This window comes from Hirundo rustica, chromosome 21 (assembly GCF_015227805.2).
Source record: "Hirundo rustica isolate bHirRus1 chromosome 21, bHirRus1.pri.v3, whole genome shotgun sequence".
Taxonomy (NCBI): Eukaryota; Metazoa; Chordata; class Aves; order Passeriformes; family Hirundinidae; genus Hirundo; species Hirundo rustica.
In genome coordinates this window covers 3,978,605-3,998,082 of record NC_053470.1, presented here as the reverse complement: position 1 = coordinate 3,998,082, position 19,478 = coordinate 3,978,605, and the positions used below count along the sequence as shown (strand labels likewise).

Genomic DNA, 19,478 nt, shown 5'->3' with positions numbered 1-19,478 from the left:
CTGCAAAAATATTTCTCTTACCCCTGACTTCTCTCTGTGCCTCCAGCGAGGTTTGGGCGTTGGGGTGAATAAATCACAGCTGCATTTGGCAAGGGGGCAGCCAGGGCACAACTTTCTGGCTCAGCCTTTTGTCTCATCTCTGTGCTCTACTCCCCAGGCTTTCATGGAAGAAGTGAAGTCTCGGGGGCCGTACATTTACTCTGTCCTGGAGTCAGCACAGGCTTTCCTTTCCCAGCACCCGTTTGAGGAATTAGAAGAGCCGACTTTGGAAAGCAAAGGTCTGTGGAGCTCCCCCTTTTTTTTGCTCTCTGGTTTCACAGCTCCTCCCAGGCTGGCCCGGAGAGGCTGGGATGGAGGTGGCTGCTGTGGCACGAGGCAGCCTCACACCGCTGTGCCCAGTTTGTGCCCAGTCCTTCGGCCAAAGGTCAGACTGGCACGGAGCAGCGTCGCTGCCCCAGGAAAAGGCAGAGGCTCCCAGTGCAGCCCACGATGGGGGCACCTGATGAGGCAGCACCAGATGTGCTCTGGGGTTGGTTTTTAAAAGGGCAGCACAGCTTCTGCCTGTGAGTATGGAGAGCCTGGATACCTAGAGGAGCTGCTGCAGAGATGGATACTATTATTACCTGTTCTCCTTCCCTTTTTCCAGTTTTCCCTAGATTTTTTTTTTTTAATCTCTCATTTCCCTGTCCTCCCTCCATCCCTCACCCCCCTCTCCTCTGGGCTGGGCTCTCATTTGTGCTCGCTGTTGCCCTCCTGCCGTGCCTGCCCAGATGTGTCTCCCCGGCACCGCATCCAGAACATCAGCCGCTTTGTGTGGAAGCAGGCGAACGTGGCCAGCGAGCTGTGGGAGAAGCTCACGGCCCGCTGCGTGGACCAGCACCGCCACATTGAGCGGACCCTGGAGCAGCTGCTGGAGATCAAAGGGGCTATGGAAGAGCTCAGCACCACCCTGGACCAGGCTGAAAGCGTGAGGGAGACCTGGGAGCCCATCGGGGATCTCTTCATTGACTCCTTGCCCGAGCACATCCAGTCGACCAAGGTACTTGCTGAGTCGTTGTCCCCTTTCCACCTGTCAGGAGTAATCTGCAGCCTGGTTGGCTTGGCTGGGTGTTTTCCCCCATGCTAAGGTACCCTGTGGGGGGGTTATTCAGCAGTGGCTTGGCAGCCACTGACCCACCCTAGCTTGTAGCAAAGGAAAAAGATCCGAGTCCTGGATCTACTCATCTGCTTCTTTTCCTTTTCCCCCTGCTCTGTGCCTGTGTCCCTGGCCGCCGGACTCCAGCTGTTCAAAGAGGAGCTCTCCCCCATGAAGGACGGGGTGAAGGTGGTCAATGATCTCGCACACCAGCTCGCCATCTCAGATGTCCACCTGTGCATGGAGAATTCCCGCGCCCTGGAGCAGATCAACACCCGCTGGAAACAGCTGCAGGTGGGAAGGAGGCAGGAGCAGGCACTGCAAATAAACCACGGGCAGGGGGATGGGAAGGGCTGCCACTGCTGAGCTTCGAGGATGGTAAAGCGAGGTTTGGCAGAAGGATGATAAAGGGAGGTTTGGTTTGGATGTTGTAGCTGGTGTTCCTGGAAGAGAAGAGCATCAGTTTGGTGTGAGGAAGGAGTCTGGTAAATCTGCAGAGCTCTTGGTCGGGAAGAGGCAGTGTGAGGAACAAAGGGAGAATCGGGATGTGTTGGTGGAGGGGGTCAGTACCAGCTGTGACTGCTTTGATGTCTGTGAGAGTATGGACACGGGAGAGCTGGAGAGGTGGCTGTGCTGCCTCAGCCTGTGGGAGGATTTAGCAGGCTGCAGGAGGACACAAACACCAAGATAGGAGAGGAAAGGAGAGCATCTCTGTGCTGGGGCACGTCTGAGTCCATCCACAAGCCTTCCTGAAAGGGTCATCCATCCAAAATACCTGTGGGACTGCCAGTGAATTATTTTTCAATTCTCCAGGCCTCCATAAACGAACGGCTGAAGCAGCTCCAGGATGCCCACCGGGACTTTGGACCAGGCTCCCAGCACTTCCTCTCCTGTACGTGAGTGGGTTCCCCTGGCTTCTGCCACGAGCTTGCCTCTGCAGAGCAGCCTGGGCTGTGGCACAGGAAAACGGGGTGCAAAGTGCTGCTGCTGAGCCCAGAGCTGTGCACGAGGCTGGAAAAGGGCCCAGGCTGGCTCACGGTGCTCGGAAGCCAAAGCAGGAGGCACCTCCAAAGCTGGAATTGCGCTGCCTCACCTCGTGGGACCAAGGATGGGACGGGAGTGTGGTTTCCCTTCAGAGCACAGAGCTGTGACACTCGCAGCAGCAGCAGCTCCCAGGGACACTGGGACTGTCAGCCCCAGAGCAGGACAACAGATGGCAGGAAAAGGCAGCCCCTCATATCCCCTGTTAGTTACTCAGAGGCTGAAAATGTGCCTTTTCAGGTTTTTGTTCATGTGGCGAGGCAGAGGGATGCTGTTTTTAGAGATCAGAGCTGTTGGCTGACAGCTCTCAGGCCTGCAAAGGGTGGGCAGCAGGTTGTGCTCCAGAGCCTGGGGTCCATCCTTGGAAATGCTGAGCCCTTTAGAGTCTCTGGATATCAGTGGGGTTTGTTGGCCTGAGCTCCTCTGCAGGCTGTGTGCTCCTGTCTGAAGGGAAGAATGACTTTTCCAGTTGCTGGAATTTCAATGCACAATTGAAAAATTGCTGCCTGTGGAAAAGGAAGATATCTGAGGGTCATGCCCTGGCTGCCAGGCTCTGTATAACACAGGGTAGCAGGCAGCTGGAATGGGATGAATCCTCCTCTTCCCAGGACACTGCAGCTGGCACCCAGAGCAGGAACAACAGCAACAACAGATGCTTTGGGTGGCTGAGCCTGGTCATAACAGGCACTGCTGTGTCTGTGTGCCCAAATCTCATCTGCTGTGAGCCCTGCCCACTGGTGGCCACAAGGTTGCCTTGGGCATCGTCAGAAGCATCAGGAAATGTCTCCTCCTGAGTCCTGAGCTCAGCCAGGTACAAAGCCCCTGCCTCCAGAGATGTCTCTAACAAGACCTGAGCCTTTTTTACAGGCAGCATCCCCTTGCCTGCACCAACACCTCCAGCTGGTAATTTGGGAAGATGCAGCATTTTCAGAGGCACCCACCTGCTGGCACGGTCCTGCTGGGCTGGCACCAGAAACAGCATCAGCTCAGAGGAGCATTTGGTGTTGATGTGACGCGTGTCTCTCTCCTTGCAGCCTCTGTCCAGGTGCCCTGGGAGCGAGCCATCTCCCCCAACAAAGTGCCATACTACATCAAGTGAGTGTGATCCCTGGTGGGGTCAGGAGCTGGGCACCCGTGAGGAGAGGGGGGCAGTGAACAGACTGGAGTGAGAACTCACCTCCAGTGAGGCAGGTCTTGCTCAGCCTGGCAGATCCAGGCGTTCCCTGCCCGCTGGGATGCCCAGGATGAGGGCAAAGCCCAGCTGGAAGGAGAGGGGGCTGGCAGCAAGTGGGGATATCCTGCTGTGGGCATCCTTCCTGCTGCTGTGGCTGGGCAGTGTGCTCAGTGGGGTGCAGCAGTGTCTGCAGACACTGGAACACTTGCTCCCAGCACTGCCCAGGTCCTTTTTTTTTTTTTTTTTTTTTTTTAATCTCTCATGGCAGCTTTTGGTCACTCTTGGTCTCCATCTATTTTGCTTCCAGCCACCAAGCCCAGACGACGTGCTGGGACCACCCAAAGATGACAGAGTTGTACCAGACGCTGGGTAAGGAGGCTCTCACAGAACCGTTGGAGTAGTCCTTGCCTTTTTTGCAGCATGTGGTGCCTGTGAGGTCCCCCCAGGCTGCTCCCCTCTGGGGCACAGTGTCCCCCAAAGCAGTGGGGTGTGTGACCCCTGCCAGGCTCTGCTCCTCCCTCTCCTGCATGTGCTCAGCTCCTGCTGGTTGAGGCTGGGGTCTGAGAGCTGCCACTGCTGCTTCCTGCCCTGGAGATAAGGATGCTGAGCTGTGGTTTTGCTCTTGTTTCCCCGTGCGGCTGCAGCGGATCTGAACAACATCAAGTTCTCGGCGTATCGGACGGCCATGAAACTCCGGCGGGTGCAAAAAGCCCTTCGATGTGAGTGTGGGAAGGGATTCCCTCCTGCTGGGCCTCCCTCAGCCAAGGCATTAAACTGACACAAGCTTTTATCAGCACATCAAAGGCAGGAGGCACCCGGGGGACAGGTAGCTGAGGCGAGAAAGCAGGAAGAGCAGCCTGGGGAGCTGAGCAAATCCAGCAGTGTGTGTCAGCGCCTTTCTTTACAGGCTTGGGGTGGAAATGACTCAAGGGCAGGTGTTATCCAGAGGGATACGAGTACAAAGCGGTCCAGCTCGGGGTTACAAAGCTGTGGGATCAGGCAGGAGCTCACCAAGCAGCTCCAAAGGAGCATGGAGAGGGTGTGGATGTAACTGAGGGATGAAACCAGCCTCACTGGCAGGGGCAGAGAGGTTTTCACTGCTTAAAGAGGAGGAGGGGAGCCAATAAACCTGACTTGTGCATTCTTGGTGAAAACTGGAGGATTAATAGCCGGGTGAATATGATACGACAGGAGTTCAAACATCTCTGCAAGAGGTAGCTGCTCCCTGGAAACTGCTGAGGAGTTTCTGGTGGAACTGGCAAGCAGGCAGATGGGAATCTGATAGATGCAGCATCGCTGGCTGCTCAGAGCTTTTGACAAAGCCTCTCACCTAAGGCTCTGTCAAAATTGTGCAGCAGCAGCCTGAGGGAAATCCTCCTCCTGAATTAACTGTCCCTGAAGGGCAGGAGGTGCAGCCAGGCAGCAGTGGGGTCCCAGGCAGAGCTGTGCTCCTTGACACCCTGTGGAAGGGCTGGGAGAAGACAACGAGTCGGGGTAAAGAGGAGGTTGGGTTCTCAAGGAATTCAAACCCTGGCTGTGGAGTATTTCCATAACACCGTGGTGATCGAGCTGTCCTGTACCCAGGGCCATTCAGGGCTGATGTAATGCAAGTGGAAGAAAGCAGCAGCTGGCTTTTGCCACCCTGGTAGGGCGTCCATGCAGCAGCAGGCAAGGTGTGGAGGGGAAACCAGGGCAAAGAGCAGAGGAGAGCACTCCCGTGTGCTGCTGGTGCATCTTTGGCTGTGCACCTCTTGCATCTCACATGCTGCGCTGTCGCCTTCTTTCCACCCCAGAAATGACTCGAATGAGTGCTCTTTATTCAAGACACACTTGAGAAAAGGGCAAGGAGGTTGCCAAGGCAGCTTTCCCGTGATGAGGAGTTTGGTGGAGTGGCTGTGTAGGGAAGAGGCAGTGAGGGATAGATCAGAGCCATATGCAGTCGTGGGCAGTGTGGACACGAGGGTGGGCAGGAGTGATACTCCCTGGCACAAAAACTGGGGCTTCCCAGTGCAAGTGTAGCAGCTTTGACAGGAGAAGGGAGGACTTTTCCACAGAGTGAAGTTACAGTGTGGAAAAGGCACACAGTCCCCTGGGCGCTGTGAATATAAATGGTCTCAAAGATGGAAAGACTTTCAGGAGAGAAATACTGCTGGTTACTGGCACCTGCAGCTGTAGAAATCTGAAAGCAAAGCAACCAGGGCAGCTGACCCTGTCCTAGCCCTGTGTTTGGGTTTGTGCCTTAACTCCTTCACCCTGTCAGAGCTGGAGACAGGACTGATCCATCTCCGGGCAGCTGCTTGTAGGGTCTGTGTGGGTCTGTGCCCCCACACCAGCCCCTGGGACCTGGCACTGTAGAGAGGCCAGCACTGGTCTCTGCACAGAACCTTCCATGGGTGGCATTTTCATGGCCGTGGCTGGACACAGCAGTGAGGAAGGGAGGGTCATGGAGAAGGGTGGCTCAAGGGTGGAGATGTGGTATTTTGGGTATTTTACAGGCAGGAGAGAAATTCTAGGAGCTCCACCCATCCTACCAGCATCTTTCCCAACACTGCCCCAGGTTAGGGCAGGACTGCATCTCTCTCCTCTTGGTCCTCACCTCTCCCATTCCCCCTCCGCTCCCTCTGCCCGTGCTTTCTGTGCAGTGGACATGGTCACCCTGGCCACGGCTTTGGAAATCTTCAACGAGCACGACCTGCAGCCCAGCGACCGGGCCATGGACGTGGTGGAGGTCATCCACTGCCTGACCGCCCTCTACGAGCGGCTGGAGGAGGAGAGGGGCATCCTGGTCAATGTGCCCCTCTGCGTGGACATGAGCCTCAACTGGCTGCTGAACGTCTTTGACAGGTACCCGTCCCTCTGTCCCTCGGGCTCTGGGGCTGCCGTGCTTGGCAGGAAACCTCCGTGCTGCTCTTCCAGCTGCTACCGAGGGAGGCTGCCCGCTGTGTGCTTGCCTCGATGACCCACCCCCCGCCCAAAAAAACCCCACACTGTGGAGCATTTGCCAGGCTGTGCAATATCTCGTCCTGCAGTGGCCGCAGCGGGAAGATGAGGGCTCTGTCCTTCAAGACGGGCATCGCGTGTCTGTGCGGGACAGAGGTCAAGGAGAAGTTCCAGTGTGAGTCCCTCGTCTCCCTCCCCAAGAACCCGGCGTGAATTCACCTCGGGGAGAGCAGGAGTGGTTTTGTTTCCTGGCTTAGACCTTCTTTAGCCCAGGAAGAGCGAAGGAACAGCTCTCTTGCAGTGACTAAGCTGCTTGCATCATCACCTCTCCCTCCTTCCCTGGGCCTACGCCACCAAAATTAGGAGGCGTTTTTGTAGAGACTGACTGGTGCTGCAGTGATCTCGCTTGCACGGCGCTGTGAGGAGCAGTGCAGAGAAGGCACACAGAAAAGTTACCCAATGCTTTCCAGAAGGAAAATACCAGGGGGTGCATGGCTGGGGGGAAGTAGGTTTCAGGCAAATTGCTTTGCTCACTGCATTTTAACCATGGAATATTGTGAAGGGGAATTAACTCCTTGATAACCATGGAATATTGTGTTGTGTAGCATAGGCAGCACCAAGGGGTTAAATAAAGGGATTGGGCTGATTCATGGAGGGCAGGCCAGCTGGTGCTGTTTAATAAATGATGTATGTAACCCCTGTCCGAAGAGGACACTAAACTGCTTATTGGGAGCTGGATAAAGGATGCTGGCAGAAGTTATTTAATCACAGCTCAGGTTTTTCCTCTTCCTTGAGCTCTCTGCTGGAGGGGGTCAGTGGGTGTCACCCACGCCCCTCTCCCCCGTGCCTGCCCGCTGTTGGGGTGCCAGCTGTGTGTCCGCCGTGCCCGCAGATCTCTTCAGCCAAGTGGCCAACGCCGGGGGACTGTGCGACCAGCGGCACCTCGGCGTCCTGCTCCACGAGGCCATCCAGGTCCCTCGCCAGCTGGGGGAGGTGGCAGCTTTCGGGGGCAGCAACGTGGAGCCCAGCATCCGCAGCTGCTTCCGCTTCGTGAGTGCGGGGCCACGGCGCGTCTGCGGGCTCTGCGCTGGGGACGGGGGACTGCACCCCACCGCGGCTGGGCCCCGGCTCTGAGCAGCCCCTTCCTTGCTCCTCGTCCCCAGAGTAACGGGAAGTCTGCCATTGAGGCGTCCCAGTTCCTGGAGTGGGCCAACCTGGAGCCGCAGTCCATGGTGTGGCTGGCGGTGCTGCACCGCGTGGCCGTGGCCGAGCAGGTGAAGCACCAGACCAAGTGCTCCGTGTGCCGGCAGTGCCCCATCAAGGGCTTCAGGTGAGGGATGTGGTACGGGACCCTGGCCCCAAGGGGGGTGCGTGGTGTGCTGCAGGAGAGGGCTGAGTCTGCTCTGTGCCCTCCAGAGAGCCTGGAGCTCTGCAGCCAGCAGTGTGTCGGCTACGGGGAAGGAGCAGAGCGCTTCCCTGGGGACTTCAGCCATCAGCACTGTTATAAATGAGGCTCCATATGTGTAATTTAATAAGCAACAAAGTCGAGTTTAGCAGCAATGCAATTTTATTTGAGTAGCATTTTATAGTGAAGCATGCACAAAAATTTGGCAGTGATTGATTAAATATAAGTAACGTTCAGATAAAGCATAACCAAACCCGACCGGGGTACGGAGGGTGTTTCTCACCCTACCTCACGTATGAGACAAAGTAATCCAATTAAACTTATAAACTGTATGCTAATACATATTCATTAATATTTCTTGTAAATCTCCTCCTATTTTCAATTCATAAATTCTACGTCACTATACTTACTACATAGCTCATGCTCCACTTGTTGTTAGGGCGTCTTCTTGGCTTTTCGGTGGTCTTCTTCAGATGAAGGCTCATCATCTTCCTCCTGTCCTCTGAATAACCTTACTGTTGCATGTGTACTCTAAGTTTTATGTTATATATAACTAGGCATTATGTTCCAAAAAGCAATTATTTCATGGATCAAACCACCACCCAAACTCCCTACCTTGGAACAGTCCCAGCTTTGTCCATCTCAAGGCCAGTTCTATCTAAAGACATCCTGTATCCCACAACATCTGCACAGGGCCCATCTCCCTACCTTGGAGTAGTCCCAGCTTTGGCCAATCCAGCTTTGAGACTCTTGCTTATCTCAAACTGCATCCTGTATCTTTTCTCATGTAGCATCTGCCAAGGGGCCCATCTGCTTTGTAAAGCTAATCACATTTTTCCTTTACTACTTTATAACAAATATTTCCTAAAATAGATATTTCTAGAATATTGATACAGTTACAATTAACATGAATCATTTTCATTTATTACAGCACTGTGGGTTCACTGTGGTGTTAGAGTAACACAGGCCACCTCTGTCCCTTCCCCACTGATTTCTCCTTGGGCTTTAAACGCGTGCTTTGATGACTCCCAGTGCTTCCCTCTGGCCTGTTGACCCCTGCAGGTATCGGAGCCTGAAGCAGTTCAATGTGGATATCTGCCAGACCTGCTTCCTCACCGGGAGAGCCAGCAAGGGCAACAAGCTGCACTACCCCATCATGGAGTACTACACCCCGGTACGGAGCTGGCCCCACTGATGGCAGCAGCCTTGTGATGTTTGGGCTGCTGCAGCCCCACAAGTGGATCTCTTGTGTAGTTTTGTACCCTCTGCATGCCGGAGGCTGGCTGTGTCCTTGCTGTTCTGGGGTTTGTGGTGAGCAGGGTGCCTGGCCCGCAGTGCTCAGCCTGGCCCGTGGCAGGCTCACAGAGCTGCTGCGTGCCCTCCTTGCTTCCTCGGTTTTACCTGCCTCTTCCCCCATGGAGCTCATGCCCAGCCTGAGGGGACTCCTCTCCTGTGGTCCCCCACTTCTCATTAAACAGGCGCCTTTCTCATCCCTGTGTCCCTGCAGACCACATCCAGTGAGAACATGAGAGACTTTGCCACGACTCTGAAGAACAAGTTTCGGTCCAAGCAGTACTTCAGCAAGCACCCCCAGAGAGGTTACCTGCCCGTCCAGTCCGTGCTCGAGGCTGACTTCTCTGAGACGTGAGTTGGCCCTGTGCCCTGGGTGACGTCTTCTGGCCCAGAACCAGACGTGGGTTCTGGGGATGGAAAGAGCATCTCAGCTCATACGGGGCTCCTGGGGGAGGGCTGATACGACGCCTTGCTCTGGAAGGCGCAGAGATTTCAGTCTCTGTCCAGCCCATCCCTGGCTCCTCTCAGCCAGGTGAGATCAGCCTCTCCCAAGCCCTGCTGATTCCTGTGTGTCTCCTGCAGCCCAGCCTCCTCCCCGATGCTGCCGCACGCTGACACGCACTCCCGGATCGAGCACTTTGCCAGCAGGTACCACGCTGGGCTCTGCTGTCCTGCCTGGTGGGTGTGGGGGGTCTTTGGGGCAGATGTACGGCCACACACCCCTCCATCTGCCTGGGGCATGGCTGATGCTGTGTAAATTGTCAGCAAAGGCCGTGCATTTGGCAGCAGGAGCCTCCGTGTGCTGTCCTGCTCTTCCCAGAGCGAGCTGCTGGATGGATTCTCAGCAGACACACCCCTCGGTGTCTCGTCCTGCTCTGTGTCCTCACCAGAGCTGTTTGCCAGCTTCCCACTGCTGCTGCCTTGTGGTTTGTAGTGCCTCTGCCCTGCTGTGGGGACCCAAGGGAGCCTGCACTTTGTAGGTCCCAGGCTGGAGCTGGAATTCTTACACCCTTTTCCTCTGCTTGTGAGAGAGGAGGCTGAGCCGACTGCACAGCAGCAGCTCTTTATTCCAGAGACTTACACCTGGAGCAGCAGTGTATTTTGGTTTTTGAAAAGGCAGAACTCTCTAGAACCTGTGCAGGGAGGCAGACTGGTGCAGGCCAGGTGGGAGACCCTGCCAGAGAGGAGTCTTGCAGGGGCTGCTGCAAGTAGGGTATGCTGAGCAGACCTTTAGGGTGTCTCTGACCACATCTCAAACTTCTTCTTTTCCTTCCAGGCTTGCAGAGATGGAAAGCCAGAGTTGTTCCTTCTTCAGTGATAGCCTGTCCCCTGATGACAGCCTGTGAGTTCTCCTTTCCCTTCTCCTCACCTCAGGGCTCCTGTGGCTCTATCCATGCCCTAGCCAGGGTACAGGAGTGCATTTCCTTCCCAGCCCCACTGAGTGAGAGGCTCTTGGGCAGCCCCAGCTGCCAGGGTTGCTGAGCCCCTTCTGAGCTCTGGAGCAGCCAGGAGCTCCCCTACGGACCTGCCCCCCTCCATGCTGTCCTTCCCCAAGGGCACACAAATCCCACGATTTTCCCAACTGAGGTGTCTCTCCACCTGCTGGAACAGGGATGAGGACCAGTACCTGCTGCGCCATTCCAGCCCCATCACCGACAGAGAGCCTGGGGGCAGCCAGCAGGTCCCAGGAAGCCTCACCATGGATGACAAGGGAGAGCTGGAGAGAGTCCTGGCCCACTTAGAGGATGAAAACAGGTAGAGACATGAGCAACTGTGAAAGTGGGGATTACACCTGCGAGGGGAGACGGGGCTGGAGAAGCCTTGTGGAGCTCAGAGTGGAGCCAGGGGATGCTGCTGGGTCTGGAGGTGAGGATTGCAGACCCTGAGGGGGCAGTTTTGGAGGGTGTCTAAGCTGAGCACTAAATTCAGTGAGGGTATGCTCTCCAAGGATGATGGAGATGACTCTGTTCCCCAAAATATTCCCTCCTCCATCCACAGAACCTGTTCCCTCCTGAACCCCAAATGGGTTGAAGTGAGCCTGGGGCACTCTTGTCCCTCATGAGCAGTGGGTGAGGCTCTAGGCAGTGCACAGCAGCTCAGGAGGAGGTGATGCTTTCCCTACCCTTGCTTTCAGCCTCCTGGGAAGTGGTTGAATATCTGTGATCCCCCTGTGTGGGATCCACAGCCAGGCCACTCTGCAGTGCAGCATCCTGGCCCTTAAATGTCACAAATGGCAAAGCTTTGAGCCGTGGGCCATCTCCAGGGTGCAGCTCCCGGGTGTTTCCAGCACTCTCTCGGAAGGACTGAGGGGATGCTGACCTGGACTGTCCTGCAGGATCCTCCAGGGAGAGCTGAGACGTTTGAAATGGCAGCACGATGAGGCAGTGGAGTCTCCGACCTTGGCGACAAGCTCTCCTGACTCGGTGCAAGACGCGCGTAACGACGAGCTCCTGGCCGAAGCGCGAATCCTCCGGCAGCACAAGAGCCGCCTGGAGACACGGATGCAGATCCTGGAGGACCACAACAAGCAGCTGGAGTCACAGCTGCACAGGCTGAGGGAGCTGCTGCTGCAGGTAAGCTCAGAGCGAGGACGGGGTGGGCTTTGGCACGGCAGAGCCAAAGGGGATGGGCAGAGCAGGGGAAGCCAAGGACAGAGGATCGTGACAAGCTTCTCTCAACAACTCTTCTCGCCCCAGCCTCCAGCAGAGTCAGAAGGCAATGGTTCAGCAGCCTCTTCCTTGGCTTCGTCTCCACATCAGTCAGAAGGCAGCCAGGCCAGGGACAAAGAGCACAGCACCCCTGACACTGAAACCGCAGGTGAGGTTTGGGCTTGGGCTGAGCTCCCGGCCCTGCTCGCCTGTTTCCAGGCTGCAGGAAGCTGCCTGCGCCCTGCCATCCTGCAGAGATGCTGGCAGCCAGGTGGATGTCCAGAGAGCCTTTTCATACCCACCTGCCCTCCTTCCCACTGCAGATGAGGTGGAAGCCAAAACCCAGGAGGTCAGCATGTGCCTGGAAGACATAATGGAGAAGCTGCGGAGCGCCTTCCCCAGCTCCCGAGGTACTTGAGTGAAATCCTCCTCTTCCCACTGCTCCCTCAGGTGAGGTTTTTCCCCACAGAGCCCCGTCCCCATCCCAGCTTCCCTGCGACAGCTGATGACCTGCAGTGCTTCAGCCAAGAGCTTTGCTGCTGCAGTGCTGCTGGGACGGGTGCATGGGCTGGGAATGGAGGAGGAGGAGGATGAGGAGGATGCTTCACACCTGCAAGGAGAAGCCAAAAGAGCTGCCAAGAGCACAGACCAAACAGATCCCTGTGATGAGCTGCAAGGCAGCCCCCTGCCCTGCTCAGGAGCCTGCTGCACCCCAGGGGGCTCCCACCGTGAGGATGGACAGATCTGGCAGCACCACCTGCAGCGACAGCTCTGAGCCAGCTCCTGGCTTCAATCCTGTCCAGACCCCTCTGCAGGAGAGGTCGAGGCCCCAGTAGTGTGGTGAGATGGAAGCAGTGGTGCAGGCTCTCCTGGCTGCTCATGGACAGCTCTTCCCAGCAGGGATGGGGACTGGGGGATGTGTGTGTGGTTGGCATTCCGCTCACTCAGTGGGCTTTGGTGTTGGTCATTCTGCTCTTTCCCTCTGTGCTCCAGTGCAGGAGCAGCACCTGGTCTCTCGCCCAGGCTGCCAGAGGGTGACATTGCTAGGTGCCAGCACTACCATGAGGTGGTGGTCTGCCCATGCAGACCCTTGCCCTGTTTCTGCCATCCCTGAGCAGGATCCTCCTGGCTCTGCAGCAGCCCCCTTCTAACCAGGCGGCTCTGGGTCCTGTTTTCCTGACCTCTTTATTTCTCTTTCAGGTATGACCTCCCTTATCTAACACCTCCTGTGAGCCAGAGGCTTTTCCTAACCGGCTACCTGGCTGCTTTCCTCCCCCTCTCTCCCTGCCATGCTCCCTGTGCTGCAGCAGACCTCACACAGACTCCCTCCGAGCTGGTGGTGCAGGATGCTTGCCAGCTCCAGAAGAACTCAGGGGAACATAGGTCATGCAGGAGTGGGACTGTGGGCTCCCCAGGAGGTTTGGTCACTCAGCCACGGTGTCCAAGCCCGGGTGGGATGGTTCAGAAGAAAGAACTGAAGCCATGAAAACTGCCTGTCTCCCCTGGCACCCACGGGCTGCTGCCTTGGCCTGTAGCCCTTCGGGGGATGCAGAGCTCAGCATCCCACTCTTCATTCGTGCCCAGGAGCCTCCAGGTGTGTGGGCGCCAAAACACTCCTGGAGCAGCAGAATTTTTAAAATAACTCTTTATAACAGTAACCAGCTGCCAGCCTTATGGTTTGAGCTCTGCCCCCCAAGGCTCTGCAGCCAGCCAGGCACATACCACCAGGAGAGAGTCTGTGAGGTTTATGGAGTAGGGATTGAGTCCATGTTAGAGCTTCAGCCCAGCTAGTAGCCTTATATCGAGAGGGTCTTTATAACAGAGCCTTATTGTTTAATTTGCATATATTTCTATATATATTATATATATATTCTGTACTTAAATACTCTCATGGACTCACTCTATTAAACTCTAATACCTTGAGTGTAGCTGCCCTTCACTTTCAGACCAGCCCGGCTCCTGCTCCCAGGGGAACCAGCACCTTCCCTTGTTGCTGGTGTTGCCTTGCAGGGCTGCTGAGGGAGCTCAGTGGGGGCTGGACCCACAGCAGGTACTTCATCCTGCCCGCTTTCCCGGGGATCTGTGCCTTTGCCGTGGCGCAGAGAGCCTGTCCTGCACAGAGCCTCCATCCCTCAGCTCCCGCAGGCAGGGCTTTCTCCAGCCCTGAGCCCACCTTGGGCTGATGCAGGCGCATGGCAGGCTGGGTGGATCCCACCTCGCTGTCCCCAGGGAGCAGCTGCCCTGCTGCTGTCCCCAAATCTGAGTTGAGCTGCGGGGCTGGAGGCCCTCGTTGGGAGCGGGTCCCCGTGGGGCTGTCCTGCCAGCTTGGGGGGGGTGGCTCCTGGTCCCCAGGGTCCCTCGGGCCGGCTGTCTTGGGCTGTGTCATGTCGAGAAAGGCAGAGTCAGGTGCTGCAGGGTAACCCAGAGCCGGGGCTGAGATGGCCCCAGTGCTCTGGAGAGGCTGTGGAGAGATGAGAGGCTTGAGCCATCGGGGCAGGGCAGGGCAGGGCTGCACGCCGGGGTGGGACATCCGATGGGAACAGGGCTTGCGAGGACAGAGCCAGGGCTGTTGCTGCTGGCTGGGACAGGACAGGGTGCTGCCCTGTGCGGGGAGGTTGTGACCAGGGCAGGGTGCCAGGGCTGTGGGCAGAGGTGAGGAGCGGTGCCCACACCGAGGACAAGCGATGTGAGCCTCGCAGCCAGGGCTGTTCAGTGTCCCTGCTGTCCCCTGTCCAGTGTGGTGGCCGTAGGGTGGCTTTGGGTGTGCCGTGTGGGGCTGCAGTGAGAGGGAGGGACCACAGGCCAGCCTGTGAGACCCAGCTGGACCCCTCTGTTACCCCAGGGGTGGGATGGCAGCAGAGTGAGGCTCGGCCTGAGGGTGTGGTCAGGGGTATCCAGCCTTGGGGGGCACCGGAGGAAGAAAAAGGGGCAGGATGAGGACAGAGCTGCTGGCCCCAGTGCTGGGTGTGGGGAGCAGAGGTGGCCAGGTTGGGTGCTTGGGCTGTGTCAGGGAGGGGAGCAGGCTGGCTAATGCTCTGGTAACCATGTACCGTGGTGCTGCTGTCCTCACTGCTTTGTGGCATCTCTGCTCTGGAAAGAGAATAAATTTGTATTTATACTGAGACCTGGATCAGTGCTCTGGCCTCTTCTGTCCGTGCCCCTCGGCTGAGTGGGCTCCTGTTGCTGTGCCATCCTGGCGCTGCTCCTGCTGGGACAGCCTGCACTGCCTCACCCTGGCTCTCCACACGGCTGTGAGCAGAGCCCCAGGATCCCCAGACACAGGTGTGTGTCCCCCATCTTCATCCTCTCCCAACAAGGTCTGTTCAGCCCATGTGGCTGCCTGAGGTGGGGGACAGGGGCTGTGTGGGGACAGTCCCTCTTCCTCACCCAGGAGCTTTGGCTGTAGGAAACCCTTGAGCCCCAGGCAGGAGGGAGAGAGCAGTGGGATGCTGGGCAGGCAAGGCAGGCCTCTCCCTCCCTTCTCTCTGGAGCTCCATGAAGTTTTCAGTGCCCGGAGGTGTCTGGGTGCCTCAGTCCCGAGTTTGCTGTGCCTTTGTGGCACAATACAGGGTTCAGATTAAGAACAGCTCAGGGTTACGGGCTCTTGGGCTCTCTCCGCTGCCCAGACTTGGCTGATGGTGAAGTCTGCCCAGGACAGACAATTTTTAGGCTGGACCTGCTCTCACGGCTGCTGGAAGGGCTGGCAGTGCCAGGAAATGGCCTGACACGGTGCCACTGCAGGGAACTTTGGGGGACACCCACACAGGAGAGGTTCAGGAGGTTAAGGGTGGATGAAATGCAGCCTCCTACACCACCCTGCCAAGAGCAGCACAAACCCTGCCCCGTCCCTTTGCTGCGGGCTCCGGGGCAAGGCTGGAGGTGTGGAATGTGCTCAGGGACGCCGGTCACGTTCAGCAACAGACCCAGGCCAGGGTGCCAGGGAAGAGCTTTTATTTCTCAGCCAGCAAAAGCTCGGTGGCGCCCGGCTGAAAGGCGCTGGAGCCGATGGGCCGGGGCAGGGCTGGGAGCCCGGCGGTGGCAGGGTGAGGACAGCATTGTCCCCGTGTCACTGCTGGGCCAGTCCCCAGCCCTGGGAGTCCCTCTCGGGGTACAGGAGCCCTGCTGCCTGTGCTGAGCCTCTCTGTCAGTGGCCTGGCAGCTGTTCCCCCAGGCAGGGGTAGTGACCCTGCTCTTTGCTGCACTGCTCCAGGGGTGCAGCACCCCCTTCTCTAGCTGCTGTTTTTGCCCCTCCAGCCAGCTGCTCACCTTCCCCAGGGGTGAAGCTCTCTGCGGGGATCTTGCCTTCCCCAGCGTTTTCTTGTCCGCTGCCTCCTCCCTGCTCCCTGCAGCTCACCTCTTCCACAGCCTCTCCATTTGTTTTACCCTCCAAATATGGGGCATCTCCCTTGCTGGCAGGCCCCAGATGTGGGGCTCTCTTTGGCTGAGCCTGGGCCTCACTCCCTGTGCCAGCTGCCTCTGCTCCCCCGGCTCCTTGCTCCATCCCCTGCACTAGCCCTGCTGCCTTTGTCTCCCCTGTTGTTCCACATTGCCCTGCTTCAGGCTTTTCTGGTTCTGCTGGTAGACACTCTTTATCCTTCTCCACTTTCCCTTTTGCTACTGCCTCCTCCTCCCTCTCCTTTTTTCCTTCCTTTTTTCCTTCCTTTTTTTCTTCCTTTTTTTCTTCCTTTTTTCCTTCCTTTTTTCCTTCCTTTTTTTCTTCCTTTTTTTCTTCCTTTTCTTCTTCCTTCTTTGCTCCCTTCTTTGCTCTCTTCTTTGCTCCCTTCTTTGCTCCCTTTTCTGCTCCCTTTTCTGCTCTCTTCCCTGCTCCCTTCTCTACTCCCTTCCCTACTCCCTTCTCTACTCCCTTCTCTACACCTTCACTCTCTTTTAATTTCTCATCTTCTTCTGCTCCCCTCTCCACCTTCTCCTCCCTCTCCCCTTTGTCTTCCTTTTCTTCCTCGTCTACCTCCTCCTTCTCCTCCTCCAATTTTCCATCTACTTCCTCTGCCGCCCTCTCCACCTTTTCCTCTTCGCTCTCTTTTTCTTCCTTTTCTTCCTCTTTCTTTTCCTCTTCCCTCTCCTCCTCTTTCTCATCCTCCTCCTCTGTCCCCAGGCTCTCTGGCTTTGCCCCACAGGTGCCCAGGTTTACTTCTTCCCCCACTGCTGTCCGATCCCTCCCTTCCACCTCTTGTCCCACAGGCTCTCCCCGGGTTTCTCCTCCTCCTGGTGCTGCTCCTTCACCCCCAGCCCTGGGGGTCCCTTGTTCTGCCTGGGGAGCCCTGGGTTGTTCTCTCCCTTCAGTCTCAGCACCCTGCCCGGTCTCCCGGACCCCAGGCTCCCCCTGAGGTGCCCCATCACCCCCCTCCCTGCTCTCCCGGCCCTTCAGACCCTGGGATGACTGGAAGAGACCCTGGTAGCGCTTCCGATCCTCCACGTGCTTCTTCCTCATCCTCTCCCCCAGCTGCTTCAGCTCCTTCTTCACGGCGGCCGCCATGGAGGGGTCGAGGTGAGCCACGCGCTGGAAATCCTCCCGCGCCTCCCTCTCGTTCCACACAGCAGCGTGGGCCTTTGCCCGCTTGAAATAGGCCTTGGCATTGTCTGCCAGGAGAGGAGAGCCCTCAGGGAGGGTCCTGCAGCTCGGGGCCACCAGCCACGGGAGCTGGGGACCCTGGGGAGCAGGGGACACGGAGCACACGGGGTGGTGGGGTGGGCACAGCTGTAGGGAGGGCAGGGAGACCTGGGCTGGGCGCTGCCACTGCGGGCAGTGGGGCACAAGGGTCATCACAGAAAGGGGAGCTATGGTGTGGTGGGACACTGTGGGCAGGGGAAACCAGTGCCATGAGCGCTGTCACGGGCAGGGCAAAGCGGGATATGGGGCACAGGTAATATCACAGGCACAGGGACATATCACAGGCAGATCATATCACAGGTAATATCACAGATGGCACAGGTAATATCACAGGCAGAGGGACACGGGATGAGGGATGAGCATTGCCAAGGGTGGGGGTTCAGAGGAGGGAGTCCCTGGGCACAGGTACCCTTGTGCTTCTGGAGAAGCTCCGTGGTGTGCTCCAGCACCTCGTAGTACTCGCCGAGCTCCAGCTGGCACTGGCAGTAGTTGAGCACCAGCGGCGTGACCAGGTTCTCCAGCTTCAGCCAGCCATCCTCCCACGGCTTCTCCTGCCCCGCGAGCAACCCCGGGACGGCTGAGCCCATCCCCTCCCGGCCACCCCGGGCACTCAGGGGAGCGCTTTGAGGTGTGACCCAGGCAGGGATGGGGAGGTGTTGGCCCAGCTCACCTTGGCCTGGAGGTTCCTGAGGCAGATGACAGCCTCCTGGTACTTGGCCGCCGCCTGCGCGAACTCCCTGCGCAGGACCAGGCGGTTGCCCTCGCTGTGCAGCACGGGCACCGCCGCCAGCTTCTCCTCCTTGCTCATGGCCCAGGTGTCACGTTTGTACGCCGAGGGGTCCTCCACCTGCGCCAGCAGCATGAGCTGAGCGGCCTGTGCCAGCTGTTCCCGCTCCGGCAGCCATCCGTCCCCGCCACGGCCCTTACCCGGAACAGCTCCATGATGAAGATGAGGGGCTGCGGCGTCCGCTGCAGCTCGTCCAGGTCGTCGTAGCCCGTGCTGTGGTAGTCAAACATGTTGCCCATGCCGCAGCGGTGCTTCTGGCCTTCCAGGGGGTCCCGTCCCTCCGCGATCCTCCGCATGCCCCTGGAGACCAGGGCATACATGCCTGTGTGCTGCAAGGAGGGGAGCACCCCGCTCAGCCCCGGGGGGCCCCTCTGCACCCCCTTGTCTGGGGCAGCCCCCGTGGCGCTGAGGCCAAGCACCAGACAAGGCCAGAGCACCTTGGAGTCTCCTGTGTCCTGGCTCTGCAGGAAGGAGGGAAGCGGGCATCCCTGGGCCCCCCACTCACAATGGCGTCGCACCAGAACTCCGCCACCTCCCCGATCCTCATGGAGCTGAGCAGCGTCTCCCAGATCTCCAGCTTGAACATCTTGCCCATGATGATCTCCATGGGCATGCCGGCCTCCCGGCTGTCGTCGATCACCGTCCGCTCAAAGTCGTCCTTCAGCGTCTGGAAGTGGAAGGTGAACTGCCCCAGAGAGAGCCCAGTGGTGAGACCGCCCTGGGCAGCCACCATGACCTCAGCTTGGGGTCAGGCCTGCTCCCAGCACTGCGCTGATCTGACTGGCAGCTCTCCCTCCGCAGCAGGGGATTGTGCCTCTTGCCCACTTGAGACAGCAAGCAGATGGTCGAGTGCCTTTACATCCAGCCATGCCATAGCTTGCTTCTCCCCAGGGATCCCCCTGTACAACCCAGGGCAGAGAGTGCTCTCACGGAGTGCACCAGGACCTGGCGGAACCCACAGTGACCAGAGGCTGGGGAATCTCCCAGGAACAACCCATCGGCACAGCTCAGTCCTGCTTGGCACGTGGCAGCAAAGGCAGTTTTCAGCTGCCCACCGGGGCTGCTGAGCTCTAACGGCGCCAGGGGGAGGAGGTGTCACAGTGCAAGGTGGGGCTGTGGGCACTGCCAGCTGTCCCTGTGAGAAATGTGTCTGCCTGTGCCCCAACCAGCCCCTCCTGCACCCCTGTTGTGAGGGGTCTCACTCTTCCCCAGACCTGGAGCTGGGCTTGTGAAGCATAACAGGCACGGATGTCAGACCCACTCCCTCTCCCAGGGCTCTGGAGGAACAACCCAGACAAATTTACCTTGCTCCCATCCTGCAGCTTCGGCAGCTCCCCTCGGCCTCCGTGCAGAATCTTCTTTTTGACCCCTTCCACATTCAGCAGGTAGGTTTCTTCCATGGCTGCTCACGGATCACACGCACCCC

The 19,478-nt window shown here is 57.8% G+C and overlaps 2 protein-coding genes across 4 annotated transcripts in view; one reads left to right on the top strand and one right to left on the bottom strand.

The window, feature by feature from the left end:
• DRP2 (dystrophin related protein 2) overlaps positions 1–14,758 on the top strand; it is a 29,211-nt gene extending 14,453 nt beyond the window's left edge. The window contains exons 5-24 of one of the 3 annotated variants that reach the window (XM_040084160.2): positions 158–278; positions 771–1,039; positions 1,283–1,429; positions 1,949–2,027; positions 3,211–3,271; positions 3,658–3,719; positions 3,995–4,069; positions 5,993–6,194; positions 6,380–6,465; positions 7,183–7,340; positions 7,454–7,620; positions 8,758–8,869; positions 9,203–9,339; positions 9,571–9,636; positions 10,265–10,330; positions 10,600–10,743; positions 11,324–11,561; positions 11,685–11,805; positions 11,960–12,046; positions 12,837–14,758. In XM_040084160.2, coding sequence (XP_039940094.1) covers positions 158–278; positions 771–1,039; positions 1,283–1,429; positions 1,949–2,027; positions 3,211–3,271; positions 3,658–3,719; positions 3,995–4,069; positions 5,993–6,194; positions 6,380–6,465; positions 7,183–7,340; positions 7,454–7,620; positions 8,758–8,869; positions 9,203–9,339; positions 9,571–9,636; positions 10,265–10,330; positions 10,600–10,743; positions 11,324–11,561; positions 11,685–11,805; positions 11,960–12,046; positions 12,837–12,856 — 2,418 coding nt within the window. In that variant the 3' untranslated portion in view covers positions 12,857–14,758. The other 2 variants (XM_040084161.2, XM_040084163.2) reach the window with 2 other exon arrangements.
• LOC120761943 (aryl-hydrocarbon-interacting protein-like 1) lies at positions 13,579–19,452 on the bottom strand. Its single transcript, XM_040083735.1, has 7 exons — positions 19,357–19,452; positions 18,558–18,737; positions 18,193–18,381; positions 17,936–18,112; positions 17,675–17,816; positions 16,995–17,234; positions 13,579–14,045 (listed from the first exon to the last, which is right to left on the bottom strand). The coding sequence occupies exons 1-7, from the start codon at positions 19,450–19,452 to the stop codon at positions 13,579–13,581; spliced, it is 1,491 nt and encodes a 496-aa protein (XP_039939669.1).
• Between the last annotated feature and the right edge of the window lie 26 nt (positions 19,453–19,478).